We start from the raw sequence: 13,119 nt of genomic DNA on the forward strand, positions 1-13,119 counted from the left end.
TAGAGTAGTCAGCATAGTATAATCATCTCTAAAATATTTATATTATATTCTTGAAGTACTAGTATTAGCCTTTATAGTACCATCTTTTAATACTATGGGTCTGAACTTCTATGGCAGCAATTATTTTATATAACATCAACACATCAAGAAATTAATACATTTGTTTATTTTAAAAATAACTGAAAACTTTTTAAAATGTGTTTTTATAATATTTAAAGATGTTTTTAAATGTGTCTTTATAGTGCTAAATAAATGGATTATTCTGAAATCATACCAGTTATTAGCTTATGTATCTGCCTCTTTTCTTTTAAGATTTGATAGGATACAGGGAAGCCAAAATTCAAATATTAAAAATATTTATATTGTGGTAGAGTATTGCATTTTATAATACTGGCTGGACTACTTATTATGTATTAAACTTAGCAGTTTTCTTTTTATTTTTAGTATAAGACCCATGGTGAAACAATGTTAATATTTAGTACTGGGTATTCAAAATTCTATTCGACAAGGACACTCCTTGAATAACATAAACACAATCCTGAGATTCTCCTCCTTTGGTTATAGAGCTTAATTATGCTCACTTATTACCTCAGTGACTAGTAATATGGGAAGAATTAGCAACAGTTCATAACTAGCTAATTATCAGAAAATGTTGGGCGATTTCAGTTAATAATAAGGATTTATTAAACATGGTACAAGGATTTAAGGACCTTGTACAAAACCTAAAGATATTTTGACTAACTTAGTTTATGCCTGCAATTATCTTTGGGCAAAGAGACTAAGCATTGGCTATGGAATTAAGAGGTTGGCTTTAAAGGGTAAGTTCGTTATCTATTGCTGTGTAACAAATTACCCCCAAACAAATTACCTCCAAAAATGGCAACCCACTCCAGTATTCTTGCCTGGAAAATCCCATGGACGGAGGAGCTTGGTAGACTACAGTCCATGGGGTCACAAAGAGTCGGACACGACTGAGCGACTTCACTTTAGTAGCTTACAATGATACACATTTATTATCCCACAGTTTCTGTGGGTCAGAAATATGGGCACAGTTTAGCTGAGTTCTCTGCTTCATAATCTCTCACAAAGCTAAAAATTGAATTATCAGCTATGGATGGTGTCTAGTCTCAAGGCTTGATTGTGGGAGGGTGCACTTCCAAATTCACTTATCTAGTTACTGGCAGAATACAATCATCAAAGACTTGAATTTAGGCTTCAGTTTCGTTTTGTTTTGTTTTTTGCTGGTGACTGGCGGAGAAGGCAATGGCACCCCACTCCAGTACTCTTACCTGGGAAACCCCATGGATGGAGGAGCCTGGTAGGCTACAGCCCATGGGGTCGCGAAGAGTCAGACACGAGTGAGCGACTTCACTTTCACTTTTCACTTTCATGTACTGGAGAAGGACATGGCAACCCACTCCAATATTCTTGCCTGGAGAATCCCAGGACAAAGGAGCCTGGTGGGCTGCCGTCTATGGGGTCGCACAGAGTCGGACACGACTAAAGCGACTTAGCAGCAGCAGCAGGGGATGAGGACTGCTCTCAGTCCCTTGCCATGTGGACATTAGCAAAATAGTTGTTTCATCAGAGCCAGCAAGAGAGTCTGCTACAAGATGAAGATTGTTATCTTATATAGCTTAATTATGGGAGAGACATCCTATACACTTTGCTATATTCTATAGAAAAGAAGCAAGTCATAGGCCTAGTTCACACTCAAGGGGAGGGCATAACACATGGACATGAATCCCAGGATGTGGGGATCAATCTGAATCATCTTAGAGGCTACCTACTACAATGAACAATAATTATTTGATATTGCCATACTGTTAATTTCCTTTACTCAGTGGCTCAGAAGGTAAAGAATCTGCCTGCAATGCAGGAAATCTGGGTTTGATCCCTGGGTTGGGACGAACCCTTGGAGAAGAGAATGGCAACCCACTCCAGTATCCTTGCCTGGAGAATTCCATAGATAGAGGAGCCTGGTGGCTACAGTCCATAGGGTCTGCAATGAGTCGGACTTGACTGAGAGACCAACATTTCACTTTTTCACTTTCACTTTTCTTTCTTTCATACTGTTAATACATCTAGATCATGGTGTAGCATTTTCATATTTATACAAAAATTAAAGATTTGTGGTGATCTAGATACCTATGATAATCTGCATGCTTATGTGCTCTATTTCAGTTCATCTTCCTGTTTCTGTGGAGTCTTTTGTCCATAGGAATTCTAGGACACAAGGCATTACTTGGATAATGTCTTTAATTATACATAGTACAGGTATTTTCATGATTAAATCAGCTATAACTTGACCATGTGCAAGAACTGTAGCACATCTTGTCTGACAGTAAACCCTACATGTTACAATTGTGGGTTTTGTGTCACCAAGAATAATGTATTCTTATGATAATAGTCTCAAAGTCCCAGTTATGTGTTGGTGCATAAGATTTTCACTATTTTATTAAACCGAGGTATTTGATGTTCTATTAATAGTGAAACTATTCGTAGACATTAAAGGCGTCTATATCAATAACAAAGAAATATTATTTCCTCTTGGAGTTCAGAGGACAGACAGGGAGTTCATGGGTGCCAGCGTCTTCCCCAGAGTTTAGTCATTAGACAGATTTTAGGCAGTTGTCCTGAGTTTTACTAATATGAGGTTGATTCTTTTTTTTTTAATTGGAGGTTAATTGCTTTACAATGTTGTGTGGTTTCTTCATCATAACAATGTGAATCATCCATATGTATACATGTGTCCTCTCCCTCTGGAGCCTCCCTCCCACCTCTCTAGGTACCAGAGAGCACTGGACTGGGCTCCCGTTGTTATATAAGCAGCTTCCCACCAACTATCTGTTTTACACATGGTAATGTAAATGTTTCATTCCTACTGCCTCAATTCGTCCCATCATCTCCTTCCTCTGCTATGTCCACAAGTCTGTTCTCTATGTCTGCATCTCTGTTTCTGCCCTGCAAATATGTTCATCAGTACCATTTTTCTAGATTCCCTATATATACATTGTTGTTGTTTAGTCACTAAGTCACGTCCAACTTTTTTGAGATCCCACGGCTTGTAGCCCACAAGGCTCCTCTTGTCTATGGGATTTCCTAGAGAAGAATAGTCAAGTGGGTTGCCATTGCCTTCTTCAGGAAATCTTCTCCATCCAGGGACTGAACCCAGGTGTCCTGCTTGGCAGGTGGATTCTTTACCACTGAGCCACCAGGGAAGCATATATATGCATTAATATATGATATTTGTTTTTCTCTTTCTGACTTACTTCACTCTGTATAACAGGCTCTAGGTTGGGGTGATGATTCTTTAAATGACACCTTTATTTGTGATACCTGTATGTTTTCTTATCTGCATGCTACATGCTAAGTGACTTCAGTCGTGTCCGATTCTTTGGGACCCTATGGACTGTAGCCTTCCAGGCTCCTCTGTTCATGGGATTCTCCAGGCAAAGATACTGGAGTGGGTTGCCACACTTCCTCCAGGGGATCTTCCCAACCCGGGGATTGAATCCACATCTCTTACATCTCCTGCACTGGCAAGCCGGTTCTTTACCACTAGTGCCACCTGGGAAGCCCTTTTCTTATCTATAGCTTTCCAAATCACAGAGAGTAGAGACCCTTTTAAATGTTTTAACTAAGGATCCATTATTATATTGATTTCTAGCTTATTTACTTTTAAAGTCTATCTGAAAATGTCTGGTCAAATATTGGATATTTTGTAACTTGGTAATTTTTAATTTTAACATTTCATTTTATGTTTGATTCTTCTTATTCAGATCTGAGCCCATTTGCACAGAGGATGTAGTCCTTGTTACATCAGCTTTGAATCTACCCCATAATTGTTTGAAAGTTTCCTAAAATCTATCTTTCATCTTTGTTTTGAATGTTTAGTGAAAGAAAAACTTCTGAAATTGCCTTATGTAATGTATTTTCTATTTTAAAATTTTACACCACTGAGTTATTTAAATCTTCCCTTTTCTAATCCACTCCTTTTAAAATATTTTCCCACATGAGGCTAACAATTAATTGAGTTAATTGGTACATATCTGCAGTGCAGGACAATAAGTGTCTAATAAAAATCCTGAATTCTGCCCAAAATATTTTGCCTGTACCCCTGAAGTTTAGGAAAATCATTAATTATATCTCTCAATTTGGCTCTAGACCAGGGTTTTAATTCGACTTCAGTGGATCTGACTTGTGTTCTAAAATATTTAAATGCAGTATCCTTTGCTAATGAAAACTCCAAAGACAGAATATCTCATTTATAAAATCAGGTTGCGTAGAAAAAGAGAAATGCAAAGAGAGTAGCTTTCGGAATGTTACAAAGGCCTTGACAAAGACTCCATTGGAATTTGAATTTTATTTAGCAGCCTCAGAATGCCAATTAAAAGAGCTGAATACAGTAAGTCCCCTACATACCGACCTTCAAGTTTTGAACCTTCAAAGATGGGAACGTGTGTTCACATGTCCAATCGTGTAAGTTAGTTCAGGTGTCTGGCGTACACTGTCACAGAATGCATCCTGTACAAGTGGCTGTGCTTTTGTGTACTGTGCTGTACAGTGTTGTATAGAGTACAGTAGTATAGTGTCTTTATTTCAAGTCCAGGATGTCCAGAAGCAAGTTCAAAGCAGTGATATATAGCTGATTATGATAGTTGGGTACCTAGGCTAACTTTATTAGACTTATGAACAAATTGAACTTACAAACGTGCTCTCAGAACAGAACTTGTTCATATGTAGGGAGCTTACTGTATTGACTACTAAGTATTTTATCTCCTAATTTGTCTACTGTTGTTGTTTAGTCATTAAGTCGTGTCTGATTTCACAGCCCCATGGACTGTAGCCCACCAGGCTCCTCTGTCCATGGGATTTCCCAGGCAAGAATACTGGAGTGGATTGCCATTTCCTTCTCCAAGCTGTTCTTAAATATTTTAATTTATTGCTTGCGTCCCCCATAATGGTCATTATTATTCTATCTATCAAATCATCTTTCTAAACTTTATCAAGGAAACAGAAAGATTTAGAGTTAAAATGTGAGTTATTTTGGAAGGAGGAATTCTTCCAGGAAGATCTAAGACTTTGATACAGACAAATGCCTGACACACAAAAGAGGGAGTCCACTCTGGTCATCCAGGAGTGTGTGCTTGTGAGTGGTCGACAGTTATGTATTAAAATGAGTCTGTTCCTGATTCAGTGATTATCAGAAGCCAGGACTGACATTGACTCGTTAACATGCAAAAGCTGTGTTCACTGACAGCAGCGCTTGTTGAATGACAACAGATTTAAAACAGGTTCTGGTGGTTCCTTGCTCTCATGGCTTCAGAACAATGAATCTTTTCCTAAATTTATGGAAATACATGTTTTTATTCTCACAATTTGGGAAATAACGGCCCAGACCAAACACAAAACCATGTGAAAGGGTTTTTGCCAAGACTTGACAAATGTTTTTCTCTCTGTGAAATACAAAACAGACTTTATTCTGGAAGGAAAAGATAAGCCAGGCATTTAGAAACAGGGCTGTCTCTCCTTTCAAGAGGTGGGTGAAGGAAGATTTCATTCTTCCTTAGTATGTCTATTAGAGGCTGATAAGTCAAAGGCCCTCAGATGCCACATAGAGATCATACATAACTAAAAGGGTGAGACACTAAGACCTAAAGTAAGTAACTTAAAGTGAGTAATATAATATATGGGAAATAAGAGAATACAGATTCTTCTAAGGAATTCAAATGGAATTTATGTTTAAAACAGCTTTCTGGCTGGCAAGAAAGAAAGAAAGAAAGTGCTTTTCTAATGAGCTGGACTTGTGTCTATGAGCTGGATTTGTCTCTGAACAATAGCTACATAAAAATAAAAATTTTGTTAGTTTACTTCTTATTAACTTATTCTGTTACATTGTGACCATCTAACCTTCAATGCAAACATGTTTAGTTTCCATTTTTCCCTTTCATTTTCTGAGAGTGTAGAACTGAGTTCCATCCACAGAGCAGCATCCACTTATAACGCTTTAAGAAAAGACTATATTTATAGGCTTAAGTATGTCACATTAGGCTTGCAATGAGACTAGATTTGGGAGCATGACAGTCCAGAGAAAACAATGGTATATCTCTATTTTTGTGATAAGGAGGCATTCTAAGAAAAGAACTAAAACACCATACATCATGGAAGATGTGAATATAGCTATGCCCCTGCAACTAGTAAGCACTGTTGTTACTGATCAGCAAAATCTTGGATTCATTTTAAAACTATCTTTCTCATCACAGGGTGTGAACCCATTCCTGTCCGCTATCTTGAGTGGAGCAACATAGAGTCCATCATAGCCATCGCCTTTTCCTGCCTGGGTATCCTTGTCACCTTGTTTGTCACCCTTATCTTCGTGCTATACCGAGATACACCAGTGGTCAAATCCTCCAGCCGGGAGCTCTGCTACATCATTCTAGCTGGCATCTTCCTTGGTTATGTGTGTCCTTTCACCCTCATTGCCAAGCCCACTACCACCTCCTGCTACCTGCAGCGCCTCCTGGTCGGCCTCTCTTCTGCCATGTGCTACTCCGCTTTAGTGACCAAAACCAACCGCATCGCACGCATCCTGGCTGGCAGCAAGAAGAAGATCTGCACCCGGAAGCCCAGGTTTATGAGCGCCTGGGCCCAGGTGATCATTGCCTCGATTCTGATCAGCGTGCAGCTAACTTTGGTGATAACCCTGATCATCATGGAGCCCCCCATGCCCATCCTGTCCTACCCGAGCATCAAAGAAGTCTACCTTATCTGCAATACCAGCAACCTAGGGGTGGTGGCCCCTTTGGGCTACAATGGGCTCCTCATCATGAGCTGTACCTACTATGCCTTCAAGACCCGCAATGTGCCCGCCAACTTCAATGAGGCCAAATACATTGCCTTTACCATGTACACCACCTGCATCATCTGGCTGGCTTTCGTGCCCATTTACTTTGGGAGCAACTACAAGATCATTACTACCTGCTTTGCAGTGAGCCTCAGTGTAACGGTGGCCCTGGGGTGCATGTTCACTCCCAAGATGTACATCATTATTGCCAAACCCGAGAGGAATGTCCGCAGTGCCTTCACCACCTCGGACGTGGTCCGCATGCACGTTGGCGATGGCAAGCTGCCCTGCCGCTCCAACACTTTACTCAGCATTTTCCGAAGAAAGAAACCAGGGGCAGGGAATGCCAAGTGAGTTGTCTGGCCTGGGTTTGCCTTTTCTATTTCTCTCTCTGTCTCTCCCTCTCTCTTTCTATTTTCTTCTATTTGACTAAATCATGTTCTTCCATTTCCCCAATGTTTTTCATGTCCTTTCTTAATCTTTTCTTTTTTTCAAATCTCACATTCTGTTGCAGTGGGAATGTGTTAGTACTAAAGGTCTTCATTGTTTTCATTTCTTTGAAAGAGCAGAGAATGTGAAGCAACAACCAGCTGAGCGTATATTCACTCTTACCTGGAATCTACAGCTTCTGTTCTGCCCCTAATGTTTTCCTTTAGTGTCCTCCTGTGGAGTATCAGTACATCTCTGGGGTCTGGTCAGAGATGCAATCTCTAGTTCTAATTTCTAGTTTAGATTATGGTTGAGATAGTTTCTGGTTTACTTTTTTATCACTGTGGAGCCATACCATTATTCACCTGGGATGGAGAGGGAGGAAATTTAGCACCTGGGGGAACTGGCCTATTTCAAACTTTGAGTTTAGTTAAGCACCAAGTATATCCTGAAATAAGTTCCCTTATGCAACTGTCTTACCAGGCACCTCTTTATTTTATGTGTACTGTAAACTTCATAATGCTACACATGAATTGACCTATCTCTACTGCAAGGTTATGATCAGAATGGTTTCCTAGCCATCAAGCACCAAATGAAACAAGAAGCCAGATTAAGGTAAAGAGCTCAAACTTGAGAGTCAGTGTGAATATCAAAGTCCAGCTTTTTTCTATTTTGGTAATTCTTCTGAGTAGTTTATATAATACACACATTCCTATCTTTTTTCTGACTCTGTTTTGCAGGGAAGCATATGCTAAAATCTGCATGTGTCATCTCATGCTGAGACCCATGGAAACAGATTTCATGTCACATTTACAACATTTAAAATAACATGCATGCTTGAAGTTCTAACAGTAATTTAATTTTCCAAAAATGAAACTATTTCCCCCAGTAGCAGTATTAATTTTACTTTTTGAAACAATCCTATGAAAGTGAAGACTTTTAATAGTAATAGTTATGTAATTGTTTTAGAACTATTCTGTGCACTTGAATAAGTCAGCAAGATAAGAGGAATGGGTATTATTTTTCCCCCTTTTGTTAAGTGAGGACACCAAACTACTGTGAATTTGTGTGACTCTTAAATAAATTCCATTTAGTTAGTTATTCTTTGCCTAGGCCTTAACTGGCATGAAATTTCTCATCATAACATATATCAAAAATATACATGCCTTAAACTTCTGGGTTTTATATCTTTGCTTGCAAAGCAGCACCATGGGTCTCTTTTATAGAAACTATATAATTGGTTTGAGGCTCAGATGAGAGAGTCTCTAGGAAATAAATATTTTTGAAGTCCACCAAGTTTTATTATTACTTCAAATAAAGCATCCATAATTTTTTTCAGTGTTAAGGATGAAGTCAATAGTTTACATCTACTTCTTCATGAAATGCTGATTATTAAAGCCACTTAGTTGTTTTCTTCCCCTGCCCTGATTTTTCTTTCTAACCAACATCCCCTCAGTTCCAGTGAGCATGAAAGCAAAACAACAGCGCCACGAAATGGAAAAACAAAAAACAAAAAAACAGACCATAGCCACAGAGTCCAGATGTACAATGGCATCATGACAATCATCATTTAGATGGAAGGAATGAGAGGAAACCAAATGAAAAGAAGGGAGAAAACACTCCTTAAACTGGAATATTTCTGAAGACTAAGAGACTTCTATTGCACCCCATATGGCTTTCTGAGTGTTCCACTCCACCATCTACCATTACTCAGCTCCATGTTTTCTAACTGCCTTCGTTACGGTTCTTCAGAAATTTTCTTATGATTTTTGTTCATGAGTCATTTCTGAAAGCTGTTCTTCTAGCCATTAATGGAAAGAAGGAACCTATGTAGTCAAGATATCTTTTGTTGGTCCTCAGGATTATGCATTTTGACAGCTCTCTCAGTGATTCTGTGAGAGACAGATATGGGCACCTGTCCAAGAGAGCAGTGACGAATCCTTGGTACATGTTGCTTCACTGCTGGGATAAAGTGAAGTCAGCTTACCATGTATACAGTCCCCAGGTATTGTGCTTATTCTGATTACCTTCTCACACCTGGAACTGGAGTTGAGAATATTCCCAGCATTATTATGAATTTAGAAGTTAATTTCATTGGAATCACACTTTTGAGAGAAAAATCACCTTGGTCTAAACTGGGCTGGTTGTCTAGGAAGCACTGCTTTCAGCACTTAATGCATTGCTCAACTATTGTCTATCATTTATTTATCACATGTTATTAGATTCTGACAATAAGAAATAATACTTCTAATTAGTAATTCTAATATGCAGCTTTCTTTGTACAATTGGTAGCTCCTCCAAAGTGTATCACATAGCTGAGCTGACCCACAGAGGGTATTTGAGGCTAAATTTCCATGGAAAGCAACCATTTATTTACTCATTTTTCTTACTTACTCTGCTGTTGCTTCTCTTGTAACTCTCTATGAGACTGTACTTTTAAAATATAACAATCATCTCAGGACCTGTTTTTACCTTTTTATTGCTGCTTTATGATTTCCTGGTTTGTCTCCGAAGTTGCAAAAACCACAAACAATCTAATATTTTCTACAGCAACAAAAAATGCAGAGTTTTGCCAACTGAAGCAAGGGGCTGAAAACTCTAGGGAACACATCACCCAGTGAGCGTATTGCCATTCTGGGTGTGTAATCCCTGCGTTTATGGTGCGCTGTGGGTGTTCAGCAGTCTGCATATGTAGCTATAAACACAGAACAGATGCTGTAATGAAGAGCTTCCAACTGATCCTTTTTCAATATTATTCTGAGGAGTTGCACGTCCGACTATATTCATACCAGGCTGTTTCTGAGATAGAGGAGATGGCTGATGTTGTGTGTCTGTTTTTGCGAAGTTTACTTCAATTTGTTGTTTTGTTCACAGCCATATATCTGACACAATCAAAGGTTTGGGCACTTGCCTTTCTGTTTTCTGAAATAAAATTTAGGAGGAATTTAATCAATACATTGGATGTTTGGATTACTTGAGTTGCTTATAGTTAGAAGTCCTACTAGGCATAATCCTGTCCTGGAAGATCAACTGAATAACGTAATTATCTTTGACCGGGCTAGTATCTTAAGCTGTTAATGTATTTGAATGGGAACATATTCAGGCCCTAACTTAATATAAAGATATTGGTAAAATTCTCTGTCTTGGCAGGAGAATAAACATAGAAACCCATAGATATGAGTAATTAAGTTATTTAGGTCTGAGTTACTTGTCACTTCCTTTTAAAGCAAAATGAATTAGCATTATGCAACTAAAAGCTTAAAATATTATGTAAATGACATGCTTTCTTTAAAAAAAAAATTATATCAATGGCTAAATGTCAAACTAACATTTCTAGTCATTTTTTGGATAAATAACCTCAATGAGTGCCAAACAGTTTGAGGGCACGTGGAGCTGAAACGTGACAACACACTCCTGTGACTTTTTGGGGTGCATAATTGCAAACAAAACTAAAAACAATGACATCACCAGAAGAAGGCATTAGAGTGATGCAAGGAGGTAATTTTAAAACATAGACTTCTAAGTAAATAGTGTATTAATATGTTCTTGTGATTATTTCTTAAGCATCTGTATATATGCTTTTAATGAGGGCAAAAGCTAAGTGAAATACTAAGTGAAATGATGTTCTGAGGACATCTTCCTTTTGGTCTGCTAGAAACATATTGTTTTGTCCACAAGAAAAGGTAAAAAAGTCTGCAGCATTAGTGCGTATGCTCTAATCTTTCCTCCTTTGATTATGAAAGGAACTACGGCTGTTAGCCAGAAGACATCAAAATCAAATAGAGATAACATGTTCTCTTTCATAAAAAGAACTCATTCACTCTTCTAGCTTGTAAATGAGAAAATCTGTCATTTTAAAATTATTTTTCCCTTAATCATATAATAAATGGCTTTAAAAGTCATTGTGATTCTTCACTTGGTTTTATAGTAACTTTCAGAAGATTTTATTGAAGTACTTGTCATAGAATTTCACTACTTGAGAGCAACATTTATGGTGGATATACTGTTTATTATCCACTTATTTAATCAACAAATGTGTCAACAGTAACATATGCTTCATAAAAGCACTTAGGTACTTGGTATGGTGCTAGTTAATATTTAGGATAAAAAAGATTTAAGGGATAGGCACAGACTGTACCAGTCTTGCAATATAGTAAGGGAAACACTAAAAAATACAACTAAATATGCAGATTAGGTGCCATAATAGAGGACCAATATAGCATTTTGTGTGTTCAGGGAAGAAAGAGATTCAGCTCAGCTGAATGGAGTGGAGTCTATGGAAAGATGAGGAAAGACTTCTTGATAAAAGTATAAAAGTGGCATTTGAATTTAACCATAAAGGATGCTTTTCAACAGGAGAAAATGTGCTATGGTGAGATCATTTCACATGCAGAAAATAATATAAGCAAAGAATTCAGAAATGTTAGTGTACTTTTGGTTTGAAATATGGGATCTGTTGAGTGAAGTACATGGAGAGGAGTAGTGTGGGAAAATTTGTAAACACAGAAAGAGGACAGATTACAGATAGTGATCAATGTTCTAAGAAGAAATTTGGATATATTTTATGGAAACCACAAGGTGCATTAATGACTTTTGTGAAATTTTATTATCATGTGTGAGCTTTATGGGAATACTGTAGACTAGTTAATAGAGTGTTACAATAATCCAGAGGACAGGTTAAAAATAAAGGGTTTAAATGAGAGCAAAGAAAGAAAGTCAAATCCAAGGCATGCATATGAAGAAGTTTTCTGAGCTTAATTCATTAGAACTGAAATATTGATTTGGGGAGAGGAAGAAAGACATGAACAATAGAAATTATTGTTTGAACAACTGTCATAATTTCAGCTACAACTACCATGTAGTAGTTGGTAGTAGAAAAGTACAACTACCATGAAAACTGATTGGGAATACAGGAATAGGACTGGGGAAATGTTGCTAAGTTGGGTTTCAGACTTAAGCAATCAAAAATCCTGTAAAGGCAATTCAAACAGATGCATCTGTAAGGTCATTTAAAAATTTAAGTCAGGAGCTTAAGACGCAGGTCTGAGCCAGAGCTCTAGATTTGGAGATTAATTGTCAGTGTTTTCAGCAGCTGATAGAGTGATTGTGACATGAGAATAGAAGAAAGTCAGAGGAAGAACATTAGGGAACACTTACCTACATTTAAGAGAGAAGATAAATATGGGAAAACTGAAAGCAATAAACAACACATAATAAAAAGGGGGGGGGGCAGAGGAATTGCATTATCAAGGAAACCAAGCAAGAGACTATTTTAATCAGCTCGGTTGCCATAGGAAAATCCCACAGACTGGAGGCTTAACAGACAGACATTTACCATTTCACAGTTCTGGAAGCTGAGAGTCCAAGATTAGGGTTTCATTATGGTTGAGTTCTGGTAAGACCTCTCCCATTTGAGTTGCAGACAGCTGCCATCTAACCCTAATCATCTCCCAAAAGCTCCACCTCCTAATACCATCGTTGGAGGGTTAAGATGTTAACAAATGAATTTAGGGGAAGCACAACCATTCAGCCCATAACAGACTGTTTCAGGATGATAGAACTTGGGATCTCCATGGATGGAGACACCATGGTTATCCTTGAGTGATTTCAGCGGTGTGATATGAGAATTTTTATTGCAGTAAATTTAGGAGTTCATCATTAAAGGAGTTAAGAAGTTTAGACACTATCTAAGGAGGCCAGGGAAGAGACAGGAGTGGTATAATACAGGAGAAATGTAGGCTCACTTACAGTATCTGAGAAAGCAACTGACAGACAAGGAGAAATCAAAAATATAGAGATCCTACAGTTTATGCTGGGCAGTCTGACCCAGAACTGTGCCCTTG

General features: G+C 38.1%; 1 protein-coding gene across 1 annotated transcript in view; it reads left to right on the plus strand.

The window, feature by feature from the left end:
- Positions 1-13,119, plus strand: part of GRM1 (glutamate metabotropic receptor 1) — a 447,850-nt gene that overhangs the window by 401,493 nt on the left and 33,238 nt on the right. The window contains exon 12 of the mRNA XM_081529880.1: positions 6,267-7,197. Coding sequence (XP_081386006.1) covers positions 6,267-7,197 — 931 coding nt within the window. The remainder of the gene's footprint in view (positions 1-6,266; positions 7,198-13,119) is intronic.

The sequence above is a fragment of the Giraffa tippelskirchi genome, chromosome 9, assembly GCF_054371585.1.
Source record: "Giraffa tippelskirchi isolate mGirTip1 chromosome 9, T2T-mGirTip1v1.2.pri, whole genome shotgun sequence".
In the NCBI taxonomy this organism is placed as follows: Eukaryota; Metazoa; Chordata; class Mammalia; order Artiodactyla; family Giraffidae; genus Giraffa; species Giraffa tippelskirchi.